At 51.0% G+C, this 21715-nt stretch overlaps 1 protein-coding gene across 1 annotated transcript in view; it reads right to left on the reverse strand.

Moving 5' to 3' along the window:
- Positions 1-1868: 1868 nt before the first annotated feature.
- The window catches only part of Plcg1 (phospholipase C gamma 1), a 32221-nt gene continuing 12374 nt past the window's right edge, over positions 1869-21715 (reverse strand). Inside the window, exons 3-33 of the mRNA XM_036183745.1 lie at positions 16778-16930; positions 16579-16672; positions 16383-16430; positions 13904-13988; positions 13725-13808; positions 13490-13524; positions 13232-13304; positions 13052-13153; positions 12734-12852; positions 12564-12649; positions 12372-12492; positions 11619-11787; positions 11226-11348; positions 11046-11147; positions 10778-10965; positions 10285-10485; positions 10094-10213; positions 9831-10011; positions 9057-9134; positions 8187-8290; positions 7870-7966; positions 7554-7623; positions 6719-6876; positions 5571-5667; positions 5217-5441; positions 4993-5141; positions 3980-4094; positions 3717-3878; positions 3524-3612; positions 3237-3421; positions 1869-3046 (exon numbers count right to left, since the gene is read on the reverse strand). Coding sequence (XP_036039638.1) covers positions 3004-3046; positions 3237-3421; positions 3524-3612; positions 3717-3878; positions 3980-4094; positions 4993-5141; positions 5217-5441; positions 5571-5667; positions 6719-6876; positions 7554-7623; positions 7870-7966; positions 8187-8290; positions 9057-9134; positions 9831-10011; positions 10094-10213; positions 10285-10485; positions 10778-10965; positions 11046-11147; positions 11226-11348; positions 11619-11787; positions 12372-12492; positions 12564-12649; positions 12734-12852; positions 13052-13153; positions 13232-13304; positions 13490-13524; positions 13725-13808; positions 13904-13988; positions 16383-16430; positions 16579-16672; positions 16778-16930 — 3656 coding nt within the window. The 3' untranslated portion in view covers positions 1869-3003. The remainder of the gene's footprint in view (positions 3047-3236; positions 3422-3523; positions 3613-3716; positions 3879-3979; positions 4095-4992; positions 5142-5216; positions 5442-5570; positions 5668-6718; positions 6877-7553; positions 7624-7869; positions 7967-8186; positions 8291-9056; positions 9135-9830; positions 10012-10093; positions 10214-10284; positions 10486-10777; positions 10966-11045; positions 11148-11225; positions 11349-11618; positions 11788-12371; positions 12493-12563; positions 12650-12733; positions 12853-13051; positions 13154-13231; positions 13305-13489; positions 13525-13724; positions 13809-13903; positions 13989-16382; positions 16431-16578; positions 16673-16777; positions 16931-21715) is intronic.

Consider the following 21715-nt stretch of genomic DNA (forward strand, 5'->3'; position numbering starts at 1 on the left):
GGCTGCTCTTCCCAAGGCCAGCTGGGTCCTAAAGGAGCTGCTATGTGCTGGCTCTGAGGGGCCAGGTCACTGGACTGACTACACTAGTAGATACCATGGAGCTATCTCTTGAGTCTCGGTGGGCAGATCCTGCACATGATTACTAGTAAGAACAGGCTGGCCCATGGCCAGACATCCTTTGGGAAGCCTCTAAGGGCCAGATCTATTTTCATTAAAATATGGCAGGTCTGGGCTTGTCTTGGTCACTAAGTTTGATAAAGTAACCTCACACTCATCGCCCTTCAATAGATCTGACACGGCCAGAGATACTGGATAAGTTGAATGACAACAAGTGGCTGTCAAGTCCCAGTCCTCAGCCAAAGTTCAAGGTGAGTCTGGCCCCAGCTTTTTGCTAAGGACACAGCTATGTGGTAAATGAATTTTCTTAGTAAAGGCCACAAACTGTTTCTGCCTTCTAACCCCAGGGTTTTCAGTCTGTGGCAAGAGGCAGAATGTCTCTGAAGTTGTAAGCAATGCTCTCTTGGTAAGTGTTCATTAGTGATCCCTCTTTACTTGTTCCTGGCCTGATAGCCAGACACAAGGACACTTCTCTTGGCTTGTGTTCCTGGTATCACTGACTTCCTTTCCAAACCTACTCTTTTGGTTTCTTCTGCCAATGCCAATGGTTTGCAACCTGACCACTCATTTTCATGACCCACGGAGCTTGTGAATATTCATACAAGGCTCCAGTATCAGTATTTCTCCTATGTACCTGTGTTTAAGCACTACATGGCTGAGGCTCCACAGGTCACAGCCCACTAGATGGAAAGCAATGTTACACCCAAGCTGTCGGGCAAGATAGCCATGAGGTGCCAAGACATTTCTCCCTCCCCCACATCGGTCCCCTTTGCTGGGTATTCTGGGTCAGTCAACAGTAGTCAGGATCACCTAAAGGATTTAAGAGATGAAACTGGTCCTTAAGTTGCTCACTGAGAGAAGGCTCAAGACTCAGCTGGAAAGGAAATGGGTTAAGGTGTAATGACAAGTGAACCACAGTGTGTGAAGCTGCGTAAGGAAGCTGAGCTTCTCCTGGAAGACTTGCTCAGGAAATGGAGCTATCTATTGAAAATTAAATTGCTCAGCACCAAGCAAAGATGTCACACATCAACACTGAAGACCAGCAGACATGGCTCCCACCTCCTCCTGGGCCACAGACTTGAATGTGAACTCAGAGCTCCTGATACATCCCACCCACTGTTTCCTGTGTGTGGGAGGATCCTTCCCTTCTGTAATAGGATAAGAAAACTTCACAGTTCCTCAGGGACCCCAACCATAAAATTGTTCCTTGCTAGTTCATAACTAATTTTGCTACTGTTATTGTAATGTATCTGATATGCAAACCCAAAGGGGTCATGACCCACAGGTTAAGAACTACTGGTTTAGATGACCACTAGAAACCAACCAGCACTCAAGGACACTTGGTGCTGTGTGACCTGAGTCAGCAGCTAGTTCAGCACAGGTACACACTGCTTCACTGTGCCATAGTTTTTGTTGTGCTGCAGGAGAGCCTTGGGAGAGACAGGCCTTCCAAAACATGGTGTAGGCACAGAAGCTGGCAGAGAGGCAAGCGGTGTAGCAACGGGCAGCACATATCCAAACACTACTTTTTTGGAATAGGTTTCTGTGCAATGGAGACTGAACTTGCTCCTAGGTGGGGTGAGCTTCAGCTATACCACTAGAAGATGAAGTGGCAGAGGTGTCCTCACATTTCAGAGCCATGGGGAAGAGCTGTGTGCTTCAGAAGTCTCCAGGGATGCCATATCATACTTGCTTCTATTCCCAATCAATCACCGTGCTTTGCCGAGCCCCCAAGAAATGAACGAGTTAAAAGAAAAGGACATGAGGATGATTTATTTGGCAGTCAGATCTTAAGAGGGCAGCAGAACTAGCAAATGGCCAACCCTGAGCCCAAATGTGGGCAGTGGGTTTGCGTGTGCTGAATGCTGGCTATGCTGAGGCACCTTTGCGCCCACGGGCCTGGACCCCAGCTGCTGTTCTCAGAGGTGAGGCTGCCTTCCCAACATTCCCATCTCCTTTGCATCTTTTTTACCAGCTACACAGAAGCTGTGTGTAGCAGCAACTTCATTTGGTACCTACTGCCTGACTCCACCTACCTATTCTCCATTTCATTCCTAAGGGAAAGCATACTGAGTCTTCCTTGCCATAAAACAAAAAAGCTCACCAGGGTAGACATTGCTCTTCTCTCTTCCTGCACCCTCAATACAGCCACCCCACAGAGTGGCTGTCCCCAAAGGCTCTATGCTGAGGCTTTCCTTCCAGGGTGAGGGGCAAGACTGAATAACTTAGTTACATTACCACTGAGAAGAAGAAAAATAATACTGCTATTTTTATCATGATCCCCTGTATCTTTCAGGCTGAGTGGCATCCCCAGCCATGGGCAGTGTGCCCTTGTGCTGTGTCTTCCTCCTCGGGCAGGGCAGAGCCTTCTCCTTAGGCCCTGCATTCTTCCGTCCTGGCTCCAGGGCCAAACTGCAGGGCCTCTACTCTTTCACCCTGACCAGCTGGGGTTTAAAGCTACAGGACAATGTAAACTTTGTTTCTCTAGCCCAGCAAGGCTCTTCCTCCTCTTCCACTCTCAGGAATGTCAGCAGCTCCTTGAAGCCTCCTATGCCAACTGAGGCAACTTCTCTCTCCAAGGGGCTTCAGCCCTGGTCCCGGCCCAAGATGGAAGGACCCTCCTCCACATTCAGGGCCAGATATGTGTGCTTAATGCGAGACACAGTACAGTTTTTTGCCTTCACCCAGAGCTAGGAGTGGAGGCCCAAAACAATACATCTCATTAATGGCTTGGTTTTGTCTAGCCTTCCCCGCTGGAATCCAGGCTCCAGGCTCCAGGCTGCGAGACCAGGAAGGCTTTACAGTGGGCCGCTCCCAGAGAACCTGGTTCATGGCATTCCACAAGGTGGGCAGCACCTGCTGCTCTCCAACAAGGTGGGGGCATGACTAGAGGCGGTTGTCTCCATTGACCCGAGTCCTCCTTGGGGCCCTTGAACAGAAGTGAAGTGTCCTTACTGGCCTTGTTGCCAGTCAGGACAACCCAAAGACACATAGTTACTGCTTTCCACAAAGGAGAAAACTGCCAAAGGACTGACCTAACACAGAGTGCTGTGCTTTCTGGCTCCAGCACCCCTCCTCTGAGTTCCCACACTGGCCAATTTCCCCTTCACCTCCCTCACCTTCGTTCCCGACTGTCAAAATGGTCTGCGAGATGCTCCTGGGAGATGCGGAAGTCTTCAAATGGCTGCTGGTATCGGGCTTCAAAGGAGCCTTCCCGGGCCCGGACATGGAACAGCTGGCTGGAGGCATCTGAGGCCCGTTCCCTTAGGGATGTACCACTGAAGGGACTGAGGTCGCCATTCTCCTGCTCAGTGAGGGGAAGTGCTCAGAAGCTGAGGTTTCTTCTGCACCTTGGGGGTGGGGGATGGGGGTGAGGTGGGTTCTCTGCTCACTCTGCTGCGGTTACCTTAGCAGGGAAAACTTCGATCTTAATGAGCAGGGAGGCCAACTCCAGGTCTTCACTGTAGTTGTTCTTCAAAGGCACTGCTCTGTATCCTAGGAGAAAAGCCTGCCTCTCAGCTTACCAGGTGTCAATCAAGTGGCTCAGTTCCACCCAGACAGCAAGACCAAAGAACACCATGTCAAGGAAGATTCCTCACCTGTCTTCAGGCCTTTTACTGGGAAAGTAGCCTGAGCTAAGAAGTTCTGGTCACTAAACATGTCTTCCTCGTATACCACAAAGCGTAGAAAGGCAAACTCAGGGTTACTGATCTGGAAGTGGAAAGGCTTAGCCGGCCACACAGGGTTCAGTCCATTGTCCACTGTGGAAGCAAGGGCGAAAGCTCAGGCCACATCAAGAGGCTGAGATGACTGGTAGAGAATCCCCCAGGAGAATGACCTGGCAATGGGAAGGCTGACTGACCTACGAACTCTGTCTTTTGCTTGGTGCTGTCGTACTCTGCTCCAGCCACCTCAATCTCCACAAAAGGACACACAATACCTCGGCCATTCTTCGGCAGGTGCCTGGCCCCCAGGACCTGTGAGGCAGGCAGGCAAAGATGGGGTAATGACTGTCCTCCTGCTCCCAACATCCTCACAGCAGAGGCGTGGGGAGCAAATGTGCCATGGAGGCAGTATGCCCCCTGCTGGGCCATGAAGGTGCTGCCCATTAGGCCCATCACTGTTCCAATCCAGAGCAAGCTGTTGGCTCTAAAACTCTGAGCTTTAGCCAAGTGGTGTGTGCATTTTGCACGCCATTTCATGTTAAGTGCACGTCTGTTCCAACATGGGAATTTTTCAACCATTTCCCTTTAGGGGAAAAATCCTGGAAGCAGCAGTCATGTTATCTATGGCTCTGTACTCCCAGGTGTGCCAGCTGGCCACAGGCTGTCCATATTCTTTCCAGACTCTGTTCAGGTCACCCCTGCTGATTCCCACAGCAGGGGTTGGGCTGAGCCTTGTCACAGCTTTTCACTAGACATGTGCTGGGGAGCTCTATTCTAGGGACCGGGAAAGGTGGACCTCAGGTTTGCTTGCTCCTGCAGACAGGAGCCCAGCTCATCACATGCCCCCTCCAGCTTGCTTTCTGCCACTCTGACCTGCCAGGTAGTTAACTTTTCATAGGTTAGCCTTAAGTGGACAGCCTGAGTCTTCTGCGCAAAAACTGGCCATGGTCAGCCTGGCTACCTCTGTGATCCCAACCCTCACTGAGGACCTGTAACTGACTTTCCACTTAAAGTAGCTCTGCTACAAGCTCGAGAATAGTCCAAGATAAGTTCCCTTCTCCAACTTGAGGCAGAAAGTGCTGCTCACCTCTGGCTCTGTGTCCTTCCCCACTTATGCTGACCCACCTGGTCGCCAACTTCCTATCAAGTTTAGTACCAATATTCCTCACACACCTTTTCCCACCTGAAGCACCCAGATGAATACACCCACCTCAATGCAGATGACACAGGGCTCCAGACCTCGGAGGCTGCTCTTGTCAAAGGGGTCAAAGGCTTCGTCTCTCATGGTGCTTGGCTGCAGCACATAGCCACAGTGCCCACCAGCCATGAAGAGGGCCTGGTTCATCTGCATAGGCTTGTCTGGAAGAGTGGATTACAGTGTGTCCAGTGAAACTGCTCTAAGAGTCTCTCCCCACCCACTGAGAACCCCCTCACCTGGGGTCTGAAAATTGAGTGCTACAAGCTGGCTGCCACAGATCCACATGGGCAGAGGATCATAATTGGAGGAGTCCAGCCGCTGACCCTTGGGGTAGATTCGAGAGAGTTGCAGCCGATTGTACTGAAGGAACTTCTTGCCTTTGGCCTTGTTCACATACTTCTCAGCCTTCGTTTCCGGAAAGGAGGACATGTCCCGGTAACAAGCACGTTCTGTGCCAATTTCTGAGCCAAACAGTGAGAACATGTACAGAGCAGGCTCCTTGGGCAGTGTGTGTATGAGAGGGTATTAAACACCACTCTCATACCACTAGCCCCTTAGGCACCTGCACACCACACCTGACCCCGCCTTACTCTCTTCATCAAAGGGAACAGGCCGGCAGTAGACCACAAGCTCAGAAAGCTCCAAGGCAATCTTCTTCCTCCTCTCCATCATCTTCCCCTCAGTAAGCTGGTGAGACACACAAGGCCCAGGCTAGAGCCCTGCCCAGGAGAAGGAAGCTCCTGCCAGCATGGGCACACGCACATTTCAGGTATTCTGGGGCCCTCCCTTCCCCTTGCAACTTTCAAATACCAGCAGACAGAACTACTGGTTCCCAGTTTCAGCCCAAAATTGTTCTTTTTCTTTGTCTCCAAGGCCACACTTGTTCCCCAACCCTCTTGGGATGGAAGCCTCACCATAACTTATGTCCTAAATGACCTCAGAGGAACTCAAGGTGGGCAAGGCCTTCCCAGTACTGCTTTCTGATCATTCTTTACCCAGCCTCATCCTTCAGCAAGAACATCTCCAAATCAGGCACAGCACTAGAACAGCCTCAAAGCAGAAGTTCCTGTACATCTGTAAATGCTTCTCCAGGCTCAATGGACGAGGCCAGGCTCCCTCCAGAAAGCTGTTCCTTCCAAACAAATGCAAGCTACCCACTATCCACAAACTCCAACTCCCAGCTCTTCATGGTTAGCCACTCCAGACTCCCTACCACCCACTGCCATTCAACCTAGTCATGCCACTAACAGACCTCAATAGTGTCACTGGGAGTATCTGCAGCTGCTAAAGCCAACGGATCCTGCAGATTGTTACTGCACCTATAAAGCCATCAGCAGAGCAGAGTCCCACTACCATGGGTAACTGCAACTTCTCTGCCTGCTGTTCCAGGCACACACTCTGTCACAAATGTTTACCTAAGCCCTCTTCCTACCTTCACCACCTCATCTCTTTTAAGCCTCGTTCTATTCCTGCTGCCAGCCCAGGACCTCTCTTACCTCTTGCCTTATAAAGACTCCCTCAGGTGGTCCAGAGTACCTCCTATTCAACGCTTCCTAAGTACATCACACTTCTGTCTTGAGTCTGTTCTTCCGGGTCCCTTATCTAAGGCCAGACCACATCAGCAACCAGCATTATGCTGCCTTCTGCAGAGGAGCTAGTTGAGGAGTTGGAGGCCCTGGCTCCCTGGCAGGCCCACATGCTGCCCCAGCAGCACCTTCCAAGCTGTGGCAGTTCTCACCCTGGCATCTGCAGTCTGGGCCACTTCCCGGATCTTTTTCACCCAGTCTTGTAGCTCCTCCTGTGAGTCAGCTGCAACATCCAGGGACCAGTGAGCCAGCGATGCCATGCTGATGGAGAAGACGAAGAGCCGGTTGTTCTTGCCCTCAGGACGAATGGCTGTTGAGGGTAAAATAAGGCAGGGCTAGGAATGCTCTCTTTTGCCCTTCACTCCACACCTTAAGCCAGTGGTTCTCAACCTTCCTAATGCTGCAACTCTTTAGTACAGTTCTTCATGCTGTGGTGACCCCAGCCATAAAATTACTGTTGTTACTTCAAAACTGTAATGTTGCTACTGTTATGAATTTTAATGTAAATATCTGATATGCGATCCCCAAAGGGGTCATGACCCACAGGATGAGAACTGCTGTCTTAGACACCAGCTCAAAGGAATTCATTCCATTTCTTTCTGACCACACTTTATAAGCAAGCAAGACTAGTATATCAATCCAATTTACAGAGGATACTGTAACTCAGACATACAGTAGTTGTGGTGGAGCCAAGGCTCCAACCCAGCTGTGACTCATACCTCTTCCTTGGGGCCATGCCTTTTAACCCCTGCCCTACCCTATCTTCAAGCCTCTGTCACAACCCTGTGGCCTAAACCATTAGGTCTGTATGGCAGCTTGCACTCAGCATCTCTGCCGACTTCCGAGTCTACTGTATCTGGCATAGGGTAAGCATGCAGGGTACCAGAGTTTAAGAGTAGCCCCTGGGGATTCAGCCCCTGGCTTCCTCCCCAGGAGCAGGAGGAACCCCGACACTAGAGGAATCAAGAGATAGGAATTGGAGCTCACCAATCTGACAGGCTGGCACATCTAAGACCCCCCGCAGCAAGTCCCCCAGTGGGCTGTTCTCATCCAGGTGCTGTAGGAAGCAAAGCCACAGGATAGTCAGCATGGCTGCTGCATGCACCAGTGAGGGGCATTTACATGTGTGTGACTATCCTTTGGATGTTCTCATGACAGCCAAGTGTGACACAGGTACAATGGCCACACAGGATGTGCAAGTGACTCACATGAGACAGGAGGGTCTGGGTGTGACGGACACATCAAAGAGAATGGGGGGGGGGGGGGGCGAGAGACACCTGTGACACTGGGGTTCCAGACATACCTCCCTCTCTGGCTCCAGGATTGCTGGGTTGACCATCTCTTCCACATAGTTTGAGGGAAACCACAGCTGCTTCTTCCCACCATAGTCCCCTCGCCACCTGTGGGAGCCATAGGGTACTGACTCCAGCAAACACTACACTGCCACAGGATCTTCCTGGGGGTTCCCACACGTAAGTCAGACTTTGCGACATTGCTACTGAACATGAGACAAATACTCTCAAGATACTGTTACAGTATTCTCAGTGCCAGCTCCACAGAAGCCCTGGACACCCATCCCACCACACCACCAGACTGTCCAGCCTGGAGGGCCTGGCTCACCAGCCACCATCTTGCTTTTCCACATTCTGTATGATGGCACTCTTGGTAAAGGTCAGCTCATCCTCCCTCTGGGCCTTGTAGTCGAAGAGGGCTTTTACTGCACACTGCAGAGGCGAGACAACGGGACTGTGTGGAGTAAAGCACAGGGGCACTCCCCACCACGTAACCCAGTGTAGCACATGTACATGGACATGTGCCTGGGCTTATTCCAGTGGGAGGTGTCACTGTTAGCAAGCATTCCTAGAAACAGTTCTCAATGGTGCCTTATGGAAAGCTTCAGGGCAAGCAAGATAAGAAGATAGAGGGCTTTCTCCAGGGAATCTTCTGGCCTCCGAAGTGGAGGCTTTGTAGTCCTGCCCTGGCTCTGCTCCTGGGAGTCCAGGCTGGTGGGCCAGTAAGAGTAAGTGCGGTCCTGTGTGCCTCCTACATAGTTAAACCCTCACTCATCTCTGATGGCACTTTGCCTGCTGAAGAGGGAGAGTAAGGGATAGGGCAATCTGCCACATTAAAGAAAAGGGCAAAACCAAGAGATCCTGTCTAATAAATAAATCTTCATGATGAAGAGAAAGACTGGCCAGTGTGCCATCTAGCCTCTGTTCTACTATCCATGGAAGACACGGAGGTCACTCTGAGGGAACAGTGACAAAGGGCCAGCACTAACCCAAAACACAGGGACTAGAGAGTGGTTCAACCTTGTAAGGGTTATGGTCACTTGTCAACCACACATCTCTTATAACCTCCTGCGTCTCAGAAAACCACAACCATTACTTACTTCTCCACACCACATGGGACCTAGAATACAGAAATATAAGCCCCAAGCAGAAGGGGCCCCCTTCCTCCTGGCTTCCTGTGTCAAGGACAGATATTTACCTTGAAAGTTGGCATAGGGTTTGCCTCCACATAGAAGCCAGGGTTGCGGCCCTCATACAGTGCTCCATAATCGGGTTCCTGGAAACAGGACACATTGTGATCTGTTAACACCCCAGAACTGAGTTAAAAGCAGCTGCTAGCTCCCACCTGCCTGGTTTCTGAAGCACAGCCGGCCTTCTTCTATAGGCTGTCTACCCCAGTTCACTCCCCGACTCCAAAGAAGTGAGAGGGTGACTGTCGGGACTCGGCCTCCCCTCCTTTCTGCACTCTTACCCGAGGTTTACTACCTTGGCCCCTGGAAACTCAAATGCCAACTACTCCTGAGTTGCCTGCTGCCTAGCTGCCACCAGCACCACATACTCAGTGAGTTGTTCAATCTGAGCCCAAGGTCAGGAAGAGGTCCAGCAAACCCTCTTCCTTGGAAAACCTAGGTCTTCCCTCCAGAGCCTTCCTGCAGGCCTGAGGCATCTATACAATGTACCTAGCCTGCTCTCTGCCCAACACACTCAGACCCAGCCCATGTGCACACACCTCTCTCCATGTAAGCTCCCAGACCTTGCTACATACCCTTTGGCTCAAGGGGATCTGCCTGAATGCCCAGGCACGGCTCAGGTTCCACTCTCTCTAGCTATACACCATGGCTCCCAGTTACTCCCAGAACCTCCCTGTGAACCCCAAACTCCCCAGGATTCGCTTCCAGCACATGCAGAGACTGTTAAATTATGGGTGTTCTCCAGCTACACCGCTATGCTCCTCCCCGCCCCGCCCTCTCACAGCTGTTCCAATCTTCTCCAGCGCTTCCTCATTGATGGGGTAGCGGAGCTTCATTTTGCGGTACAGGGGGTGCTTTTCATAGTAACTGATGAGGTCAACGAGGCTGTCAAACTCAGAGTTCCCCAGCATCACAGTCTGGCCTTCCTGCTGTACTCGGCAGTGCTTGATCTTCCCCTCAGCCCTTCACAATAAATGACAGGACAGTCAGCATGGAAGACAGTCCAGACCCCAGCAAGAACCCACACCCATCCAGTAGACCTCACCGGAAAGAGATGGCATATGAGTTGGGCTCATTTCGTTTCCGCACCAGGAAGGCCCCATCACGGGGTACGCGCATCAGCATATGTTCAGCCTGAGCTCTGGTCAGGCTTGCGTGGTACCACCTGAAAACCAACAGAGTCAGGCCCTGACTAGAACTACCCATGTCCCCACTCACCCCTGTCCCTTCCCTCACTCTTTGCTCTCGTGGGCATTTGTCTGCGGGACAGGCTCTGAAAGGCGCATCTCAAACTCATTGCAGCGCAGTGGTACTTGCTGATAGTGAGTGATGAGGTCATAGAGAGAGTCGAAGACCAGGTTATCTGTCAAGAAGAACTTAGGAGTCCCAGCATCCTGCCGGGAGTGGATGCGGCAGTGCTGAACTTTCCCATTCCGCCTGAGGAAAGACAGGATGAGAAGGGATGAAAAACAGTCAGAGCCCCAAAGAATATGTAACTAGGCAAGGTATAGTTTCAAAAAGGGAGGCCATTCTCCAAAGAAGCTTGGACAGTGGGGAAGGCACTATAGGAGGGCATACAGATCAAACACACATGTTTAAGTACACACATGCCTGTGTAGGAAAGAATTATGTTCCACAGGAAATCTAGACTCAAGGCTGAAGTGTCAACCAGTTATTTCTGAGTATTACACGCATGGACTAACACAGGTATGTGCTAGATGTGGGTTACCAGAAAGACAGCGTGTAGTCACCCACGAAGGTCTCACTTTCTCTCACTAAGAAGGAGCCATCAGGAGCCCCGGTCTCGATGCAGTACTCAGTGAGCAGGCGCTCGGCAATGTGCCGCCCATCACGCCCAGCCCCAAGCTTCCCATGGAACCACTTCTCACTGGAGTGCAGCTCTGTGCTGCTACTGGCCTAGACAGGAAGACAACAGCAAAGATACCAGTGACCACCCAGTTCTCATCCGACTGAACCCACACCCTGAACAATTCTACCTCCTTGGGCTCCTCTTCGTCCTCATTGCCCTGGTCACTGCTCGTCTCCTCAGAGTAGTAGATCTTGCTGCTAGTCAGAACAAAGTAGTGGGGATACCATTCCTGGAACAAAGCGAAGGAGACCTGTGAGCCAGAGTCCAGCACATGGCCCCACCATGTCCAGGCTCAGCTAGACCTCACATGATTCACGGGGTCCTCCAAGTAGAGGATGCCATTCTTGATGGAGTTGCTGATGTCATTCTCAGAGTACGTCACAGAAGTAGGCACCTCCTCATAGGCACTGCCCTCAGCCAGCTTCTTGTGCTGTGGAAGCAGACCAAGTCACAGCAAACCCATTCCACACCTCGTCCCATCTCTCTCTCTCTCTCTTTTTTTGGTTTTTCGAGACAGGGTTTCTCTGTGTAGTTTTGGTGCCTTTCCTGGATCTCACTCTGTAGCCCAGGCTGGCCTCAAACTCACAGAGATCTGCCTGCCTCTGCCTCCCGAGTGCTGGGATTAAAGGTGTGCACCACCACCACCACCTGGCTAGTCCCATCTCTTAATTCAGGGTTTCTCCTACCAATTTTGCCACACCTTAATAAGGATCTTCCTCTTGAGCTGGTTGGGTGAAGGAAGTCCATCAGCAGCAATGTCCACGGGCTTGGTAAGGAGTATGTCGCCAAGCACCTTTTTGAAGTACTGAGCCATGTTTCTCTGCTGGGCAATGCTGCAGTGGTCCTCGATGGACAGGATGACTGGGTACCTGAAGGGCAACAAGGAAGTACGGGTATGCTGGGTCAAACCTCAGTCCAAATAGTTGCTTACAGATCGGAATGATGGGAGCCAAGGGCCGGGGCACCTTCTCCACAGGACCCCTCGGAAGACAGGCACCCATGTGAGGGGCACATCAGGAAACAGCTGGGAGGCAGCAAGTGCTGCAGGAGGGAGCCCCTGAGCTTGTCTGATTATGAGGCTGCCCTGTCGAGAGACAGTCCTCACAAACATCAGGAAAGATGAGAAGCAGCCTCCAAATGTGGCTTGAGGATCCTTTCAGTGTTCCGAGAGACGGGGGCTGCAGGCTTGGTAGCTGCTAGAAACTGAGAACGGCTCATAGGGACATTCCTTTCTGGGCGATGAAGGGAGAGGAGCTGACCTGAGACCAGTTACAGAAATGTGTTTTGAAGATGAGATGAACTTGAATGCTAGCCAGAGATGCAGGGAGCAGAGGCAAGAACTCAGGAAACTGACTTGAGCAAGAACAGAGATGGGAGTGGGAACAAGCCATGCAAGGGTCGCAGAAGTGAGAGGACCCTCCAGAGGGTGCCCATGTCCTCCACACCTACTTACTCTGAGGCTACAAAGGCATGCTCCTTGATGGTGTGCAGGACATCTGAGAACTTGATCTTGGTGGTGAGAGTATGCCCATGGTAGATGACTGGCATCCCATCTGGGCCATCCCAGCAGTCCACTAGAGAACACCATCATGGTCACATAGGCAGGTCTCTCACCTTCCCTCTCCAACCCCTAGCCCCAACGCACACTCAATGCAGCGACAGCCCATCCTTAGGCAGCGAGCATAGGCTTCTAGGGAGGACTCACTGGAGAACTGGTCCCCCGTTAGGTATCTGGGTAAGAAAGAGGAGACACATATGGTCTGGTGGGCCTCCCTCCCTAGAAGAGCCTGGTTGAATGCAGAGAGGCATACTCACGTATTATGTGAGGAAGAGATCCAATAGTGAGAGAGAGGGTTGTTCATGGTGTCTGGGCACACGGCATCCAGCTGGGAGTTCCACACACTGTTCTCTTTGGAGAACAGAAAGGTGACAAACTACAGGAGTGAATGTGGAGGAAAAAGAGAGTGTGTCCTGGCTGCCATTTGGCATGGAAGTGGGTGCACAAGAGTGCATTCATCCTCAACTGTGCTGGCAACATGGGCAGCAGTTTGTGGCAACAGCTTCGAGGGCACTGGAGGGTTCTGGTCACCCCACCTGTTTCTCTAACAGAATGGTGGGAAATGTGGGGCTCACCTCATCCAAGAAGAAGTATGGCTCCTCAATCTCTCGCAAGGGGTCTCGAAGGAAGCTGAGCATGAATTCCTGCACCTGGAGCCGGTCAACAGCCCACAGCTCCTGGTGGGTAGAGGAAGTCATGGAAGAAGGCTCCAATGATGAACCCACCCTTCAGCTCACTCCCTGGCCCAGCCATACCCCCTGGTACTCAAGGAGGAACTGCTGGAACTCAGACAGGGACACCCGGCAGAGCTCCGGTCGCTCTCCGGTCCTGCAGGGAAAAAACGGAAGTGCCTCGCAGCTGGCTGACTTGATCAACAGACAGGGGGGCCCCTTGCAACTCCCAGCTAATGGAGAAACCCAATGGTTTACCATGCCTCACCCCAACCCCAACTGCTTCCCACCTGGATCTGGAACCACCCAGAGAAAACCCCAACCAGTTGTTCCAAACCAAACCTCAAAGTGCTGGTTTCCAAGAAGGGGAGGTCCATCTGCAGGAAACAGAATCTGGTCAGGGAGAGAGCCCTGGGAGACCATGCAGGAAAGGGGCTCTTAGGAAAAAGGCTAGGGACCAGATGCCCGGGGTGGGGGTGGGGGCACTGGAGCAATGGCACCCAGAAGCCCCCAAGCAGGGCAGCAGGGCTAGGAGAGGAGTTGGGCAAGAGCAGGGGAGGGTAAGAGGCTCATGCACCGTCTTCTGGGCGCTGTACATGAGGCTGCGGTACAGCTGAGCAAACTGCCCGTAGGTGATGTCCCCGCTGCGCTGTTCTAGGTCCTACATAGTACAGAGCAGAACTGTCAGTCAGGCCCCTTAGGAGGAGCTGTTGGCTTCCCCTGCCCTGCCAGTAGATAGCCCCAAGTGTCCATTACCGTCAGCCGTTCTCGGAGGAAGCGCATGTTGGGGACCCGGTAGTTGACCTGTGACAGCATGTTCTTCAAGTCCTTGGCTGATATACTGAGAAAAAAACGGGTATCCTTCTGATCTGTAGGCTGAGCCCACCTGAGGCTAGACCAGTAAATAGCTACACTCTGGGAACCTGCAGTCCTAAGGGCACACTGGGTCCAAGTTCATGGTGTAACAGATGCAAGTCCCTTCCTTTCTGAGCCTCAGTTTCTGCATGTGAATAAAGAAAAGCTCAATATTCTAGAAGTGACCAAGCTCAGGAAAGCAGGTCAGGCAAGAAGGGAAGGAACGATACACTGTCTCCAGCAGCTGCCCCAGCTCTGATCTTGCCTGCCTGTCCAGAACAGGGCAGTGCCCACTCACAATGTCTGCCACCTACTGGGATATCCTGAGAACCACAGCCCCTAGGCTCATCTACACCCAGAATAAGCAGCAGGGAGCAAAGCATGGGCATGCTTAGCCACATGTAACTTCTGCTGCCTGGGCACACTCCTGAGGCAGGACAGTAACTGGCTCCAGGAAAAAATATCAGAGAGAGCTACCCTCTATGCATGGGTGCTAGGACAAGGACCTGTCAACAGGATGAACAACAAGAAAGAAAAGGATGCTCTCCTGAGAATGGGTACTGCAATTAGGGGGCACACCTCCTCCTTTGGCCTAAGAGTCAGGCAGGAAGGACCAAAATTCCCTAAGGCTCAGATTTGCACCAATGGTTGAATGCTCTAGAGTAGTAGTTCCCAACTTTCCTAATGCTGCGACCCTTCAATACAGTTCTTCATGTTATGGTGACCGGCAGCCATAATATTATTTTCGTTGATACTTCGTAACTGTAATTTTGCTACTGTTATGAATTTTAATGTAAATATCTGATATGCAGATGGTCTTAAGCAATCCCTGTGAAAGGATCCTTTGACCCCAAGGGGGTCATGACTCACAGGTTGAGAACCACTACTCTAGAGTGTTTGTTCTGCATGGGGCACTGGGGCACTTGCACCTTAGCCAGCCACATGGAGGTGCTGTCCAAAGGCCCCATTTCCCACCAAGGAGACAGAGCCTTAGTTCCCACCCTTTCCCACCTGCATACAAACAAGCTCTTCCTTTTGTCTTCCCTGCCTCCCTCTCTAACAGCTGCCTCCTTCTCCGTGGTGGAACAGACTCATCTGCACTCACTCCCTTTATGGCCCTGAGCTGCTCACCACTGGGCTGAAGCTGTTATTCCTATAATATTAGCAAACGTGAGGGTAAACAACGCCCCCCATCCCCCCACCTGCTTCTCATGTGCTACTAGTCTGGAGTCAGCCACTTGACCTCTTCCCTTTTCTTGCTATCTGGGTCCCCAAGACTTTCCATTTTACCTGTACACACCCCATTCTACCGGCCTGGTGACTCCACATTTCGACCTGGACGTCTACTATACATCATAAAACTCACACCCTCACACCGACACTGAGCCCTAAGCTCCGACAATGTATTCCTCCCACCATCTTCCTGTTCCAGCCAATGGCAACTTCACCTTCCAGTTGCTCAAATCAAATCTTGAACTCTGACTCTTTGACATCCAAATATCAAAGGATTAGGAAATTCTATTTAATATAAGTTTAAACAATACAGCCCAAACCCAATTAATCCTACCATTATTAACCCAATCTGAGCCTTCTCATCTTCTACCCAGAATGGTGGAACAGTGTCTTAACAGCCCTCTACTCAGCAGTATGATCTTGAGTACGCTGGCTAGTTTTATGTCAATTCAACACAAGCTAGAGTCCTAGGGAGAGAGGAAGCCTTTAATTGAGAAAATGCCTCCATAAAATCCAGCTGTAGGCAACCCTGCAGGGCATTTTCTTAATTAGTGTTATATGTGGGAGGGCCCAGCCCATTGTTGGGGGGCACCTCTATCTAGGCTGGTGGTCCTAGGTTCTGTAAGAAAGCAGGCTGAGCAAGCCATGAGGAGCAAACCAGTAAGCAGCACTCCTCCATGGCCTCTGCATCAACTCCTGCCTCTAGGTTCCTACCCTGTTTGAGTTCCTGTCCTGACTTCCTTCAGTAATGAATAGTGATGTGGAAGTGTAACCTGAATAAACCCTTTCCTTCCCAAGTTTCTTTGGTCATGGTGTTTCATTATAGCAATAGAAACCATATTGAGGACACTGAGCAAACTCTAAGCCAGAGCAGGTCACTCCTCTGCACCTCCCATGACATCCTGCCTCTGGGGACTATCAGAGAGCCTTGCAACAGTACAAGCTGCATAGAGAGCGTACCATTTGGTCTCATCCTCCTAGGACCCAGAGCCAGTGCTGTATTCCACTCTCAGCAGTGTGAATCTCTTATGTCAGAAGCCCTAGCCCCTCTCAAGGTAGCTCAGTTCTATGGGCCCTCTGGCTCAAACACACAATTACTTTGGGTGCCTCTATCCACTGGTTAGACACTACTCCAGTAAGCACCTACCGATCTTCACGGTTCCGGTCCACCGAATAGAACTGCTTCCGGAGCCACCTGCAGAGAAAGAAGCCTGAGGTGAGGGCCCCTTTCCAACTAAGGGAAAGCCTGGGGAGAAGAGCAGTCTGTGGAGAGGCCTTACGTCTCTGCCTCCTTCCCCTGGTTCTAAGACATCTGGTCTTAACCACATGAAGACAAGCCTTACCTCTCAATTTGCAGAGGTGTGGCTGCCTGCAATGTATCCTCCATCAACCACGTTAAGCCCTTGATCCACATGTTCACTTCATCCTCAGATGTGGCTGTGAGCAGAACAAAAGCTGAGCTAAGGGCACATGCTCTCACAAGAGCAAGGGCAGCCAGGCTTTCCCTTTCCCCATACCACCTCCTCTACGCCCATCTCCCACCTTGCAGGCTCAGGGTCTTCAGGCGGAATTCCATTCCATAGAGGATGACAAAGCAATGTGACTGGTCTGGCCGGAATGCAGGGTCTTCTTGGTAGCGGTCAAAGTCTCGTGATGTCTTCCCTGGTCGGATCTCCTTGATCTCTCGGATATCAACTGGGAAGGTAGTAAGGTCAGGCCGAGAGCCTCACAGCCAGCATCAAAGAAAGCACAGCGTGCTTTTCTCAGTCATTTCCACACTCTCCTCCCTCAGGGAATGGACCACAAGAAGACAGACTAGACCCACGCACAGTTATTCCAGGTGACAGGGAAAGCTGGGCTTATCTAAGAGTAGGCCTTTGTTTTTGTTTTTTAAAGACTCAGGCTCTTTGGGGACAGGGAGGTAGGTGTATGTGTTAACCCTCCCCTATCCTTGTTCCATTGCTGGGAGTACAGACTATACAGCTGTTCCTGGAGCAGAGCTGGACTCCAGAAGGAAAAAATGAGATCCAAGGGTAGTTCCTTATGGATCACTTTCTAACACAATACACAATACACATACCCAACTGCCCAATTGTAAAGTCCCAGAGGCAAGGCTGGGCAAGTCCAGATTGGTCTCAGAATACCAGACAGAACCTTGAATGAGGCGCAGAAAACTGGCAAATCCTGAAATGACCCACACCCCAAAGACATGCCCAAACCAGTCTTAGCAAAGGCCTAGTTCTAGCTAAGGCCAAGGCTGTCCAAGAATGCCAAGCATCTTGCACTTGTATGGCTTCGTATCCTTATCTTAGCTACCAAGGGGTTCTCAACTGCTCCCCCATTCTCACGAGCAAAGGTAAGGCAAGTACATGGGCCTGAGAGGTAAATGATCATTCCAGCTACTACCCTGAGTGACAGACAGAGCACCTGTAAGCTAGTGACACATTTAACTCCTCCGGTTGCAGACTCACCAACTAGAGTTAGGGATCTGTCCGTTTCTTAGGACAGTGGAGCGGTGGGCTGCACTGACTGACTGTAAGTCTTGGCGGGGAGACAACTGTCCCCACCCATCCACTGTTCCACCTCTGAAGTGTGGTAAGAGGCCCAGAGAGGACACTTTTGGCAAGACCAAACATGACATGACGCTGAAGGTGCAGGAGGAGTGCGCCCCACGGAGGGAGGGAGCTGTTCCGTGGCCAGCACTTGTTTGGATGTGGACTCTGAGACTCTTTAGATGTGAGAGGTCCTGCCACAGCTGTCCCCTGACTGAACACCTAGTCTACCCCTGAACAAGCTGGGAGCCTGGACAGAGGTAAGCAGCCTGGGAAGAGAGACTCAGGCTTGACAGAGAGCTTCCTCAGCTTGGGTGTGTCTTAAAATGTTCTGACCAGTCCTCCTTCTGAGTAAATTCCCCTTAGATGCTAGTTATGAACACCAGCATGGCTACAACATTCCAAAGGCCCAACCAGCTACTCAGTCTTCCTGTCTTGTCCCTTGAGTTAACCACAGTAGCATCATCTGTGCCACCTGGAACAGTGGCATCACTTCTGGCACTGTCACCTGCTCTGCTACCACAAACAGCACAGGCTTTACCTGGATCCGATTCTGTCCTCCAGCAAAGCCCTCAGGCCCATCCTCCAGCGGGAAGCCCTGATTTTCCTGTTAGTGGCCATAATTCTCACCAACTCCACATCCTCCCTGACTCTTCTGAACCATAAAACATTGTTTGGACACCTGGTCCTATCAGCCCATTCGCTCCCCTCTTGCGGACACCCACTGCTAACCCTCCACAAACTCACTCCTTTTATAGCCGCTGAGGTTCTTATGATGACAGGGCTCAGTGCTTTATCTGGATCCTTTGTCTCGCCCTCTTCTGTGATCCTGCCAAACCAAGCCAGACCTCCAATAAGAACAGCAACTGTTCCTGCCCCATTTCATCCTGAAGCCTGGCCTGCCCAGTTCTCCAACTGGATTCTCTCCTACTGAAGACCCCACATGAGAAGATCCATCCTGCCATAATTACCCTCTCAATGCCTCAGGCTGCTATGAATGTGCATTCCTCGCACTCCATGGCAGGTAGAAACCCTTCCAGTACCCACTGAGTGACTGAATGCAAAAATGAGAAAAATGCTGGCACGTGGATTGGAGAAGTAAAAAGCCATAGGGGGATGGAGTAAATCGGAAGCATTCTACTTGGTTCTAGAACCAGAGCGGGGATAGCTGGGTCACAAACCCACAACTTGAGAACAGTCTATAGGTGGGAGAAAGAGCTTCCACTGGGGAAATGCCTGAATCGTAGACCACACAGCCACCACAAACTCTGCCCTTTGAAACAGAAACTAGAATGTTCTTCCAGTGCAAAGCTATCGTTCCCCTCCCACACATTCACGCCTGTGTGTGTGTGTGTGTGTGTGCATGCGCATACAGCCTATATGATCCACAGTTAGGGCCTTTCCTGCTGCTGCCCACCAGATCCTACACTGGCTACACACAATAAGGTGTGTACACAATAGGCATACAGCTATAAAGAATGTCCAAAGCTCATGGTTAGGCCGCATGTGGTTCCCCCATATATAGTGGCACACATATGCACATATATGTATATGTCCACAAAGCCAGTGGGCCCCGGGTGAACTCTAACCTGCTCTGTGTCACAGGCACATTTGCACCGAGTCCAATCTAAAGTCAGAGTGGGCATGTGGTTAAGTAGGGACCAGGACCAGGCAGCACAGAGCAGGCAGGCCAGGCATAACACCCTCCTAAGCCCACACTGGTCACATTGACCCCTTGCTCTTCCTCCTGTGTAGAGGTACCAGCATAGCCCTGAGGCCCTCTATGAAATCAGAAGCAGACTGAAAAAGACCTGACAGCAATGAAATAGTCTAGCAGACCCTTGAAAGTACATCCTGTGTTAGCTTTACCTGCCTCCCACATCCAGAACAAACACCGCCATTCTTCTTATCTGAGAGAGCATAGGCTGGTTCCCAGGAGCTGCCATCACAGTGAAGAGACTCTCTAATCAGACATAGCCTCAGTGTTAGCTGCCAGCACAGCCACAGTCTGGGTTGAGTGTTCATCCCCTATGTCTGGAGCCCCCTGAGCCAGCATTCCTTTCTCCCTAAGAACTATGGGAGAAGAGTGTTTAGAGGAACACTGGGGAAAAGAAAACCCAGGATACTGAGAGGTTCCTGATACCCAGGGGCTGGGGAAGCAAAACTAAGATATGCTCTGAAAATAAGAGCAGATTTTTCCACAATCAGGGGACCATGACAACAACAGCCCAGTTGAGAGCTTACCCTAAACTGAATGGGCAGTCTACTGTCAGGAGCCTCCATATATGCACTCCTCCAAGTACCAGAGCTCCAGGCCAAGGCTTTAAGAATGGTCTGGGCTGCCTGTCAAGTAAGGGACACCCAGTCCTTCACACACTTAATCTTCGTAAACTCTCATAAAGAAATCAAGAGTTGGTTTTTGTTTTGTTACTTCCGTTTCTTTCTTTTTTGATAGCCCTGGATCTTGCAATTCTCCAGATTCAGCTCTAGAGAGCTGAGCTAACAGGTGTGAGCTGCCATGATAGGCTCTTCTCAAAGGATTTGGATTATGAGGAACCTCCCACACCTATGCCAAGGACTAGCATCCCATGGTGACTCTGATGCCAGACTGTCTTGTATACCAGGCAGAATTCTGGGGGGGGTCTGTGCTCGTCAGTGCCCCTAGTGGAGATCTACCTACCCCTACACCCTCAAAAGCCTGCCCTGACCAGATGGTTCTGAAGCTTCTGAAGCTGCCAGGCCTAGCAAGGAAAACCAAGAACCACAGGGCCCTTCAAGCCCAGCTGTGAGGTCCTGGCAGTCCCTCACTCTTTCAGGTTCAATTTCCCAACTGGAAAACAGTGAATTCCTGCACTTTACAAGGTAAGGCCTAGTTGAGAAGCACATGTCTTTGTACCTGGTGTTACTGACATGGGGCTTAAGAAAGGTAGACCTAGGGAAGATGGACACAGCAGCTGCTAAGGCTCTGTTCAGAGGGCAAACTCAAACCTCAAAAGAGTTTGCTGAAGATAAAGGCTACCAGGAAAAGAAGCCCAGCAGCGATTTCCTAGCTCACAACTGGGCTTTACAAGATGAGTACTTTGGGGGGTAGGTCTCATGTTCTGACTAGCATATGCAAAGATGAACTACAAGCCTGTTTCCTGAGCCTGTATCACCCCAACCTGCACACGCTCCACAGCGTAGGCATGTATACTACAATGGTATAGTCCAGAGAAAAAATGAGACCAGTGAAGAGGAGCACAAGCACTGATCTGCTCCATCATCTAATCGTTATACTCTGGTTTTGGAAGGAGTTGAAATGTTGTTTGCTGCCTGGTATCTGGAGCCATCTCTAAGATCTGAGACAGATAACACTAGACTAAATTTGTAAAGTCAAAATGTGTACTATGAGGCCAGAGACTCTGGAAAGGCTACCTATTGCCTTCCCATCTCCTCCTCTCCTTTCTTTTCTGTCTCCCTCAACCCAAGGACAGACTCCTGACTTAAGACTCTGAAACTAGAGATCAGCCTTACTCAGGGTATAGCATCTGGATCTGGATGAGGCTTACACAGATAATGAGAACCTTTAGAACATGCCAGTAATGGCAGTTGGTGTCCCTTTAAAAGATTTGGTGGCACATGCCTTTAATCCCAGGACTCAGGAGACAGAGGCAGGCGGCAGATCTCTATGAGTTTGAGGCCAGCCTGGTCTCCAGAGTGGGTTCTAGGACAGCTGGGTCTGCACAAAGAAACCTTGTCTCAAAAAACCACAAAGGGGGAAAAAAAAAAGCTTCTCATTTGGGCCACCCCAGATGAGAACTAATCCAAAGAACTTTGAAAGCTGTGAAGGTAGCACTCAGGGCTGATGGGAATCAGCTTCTTCAGAATAGACACGCCCCGCCCCCTACCCCCCCTAACACCCCCCACCCCCGACAGTACTCAACTCACT

This window comes from Onychomys torridus, chromosome 4, assembly GCF_903995425.1.
Source record: "Onychomys torridus chromosome 4, mOncTor1.1, whole genome shotgun sequence".
Taxonomy (NCBI): Eukaryota; Metazoa; Chordata; class Mammalia; order Rodentia; family Cricetidae; genus Onychomys; species Onychomys torridus.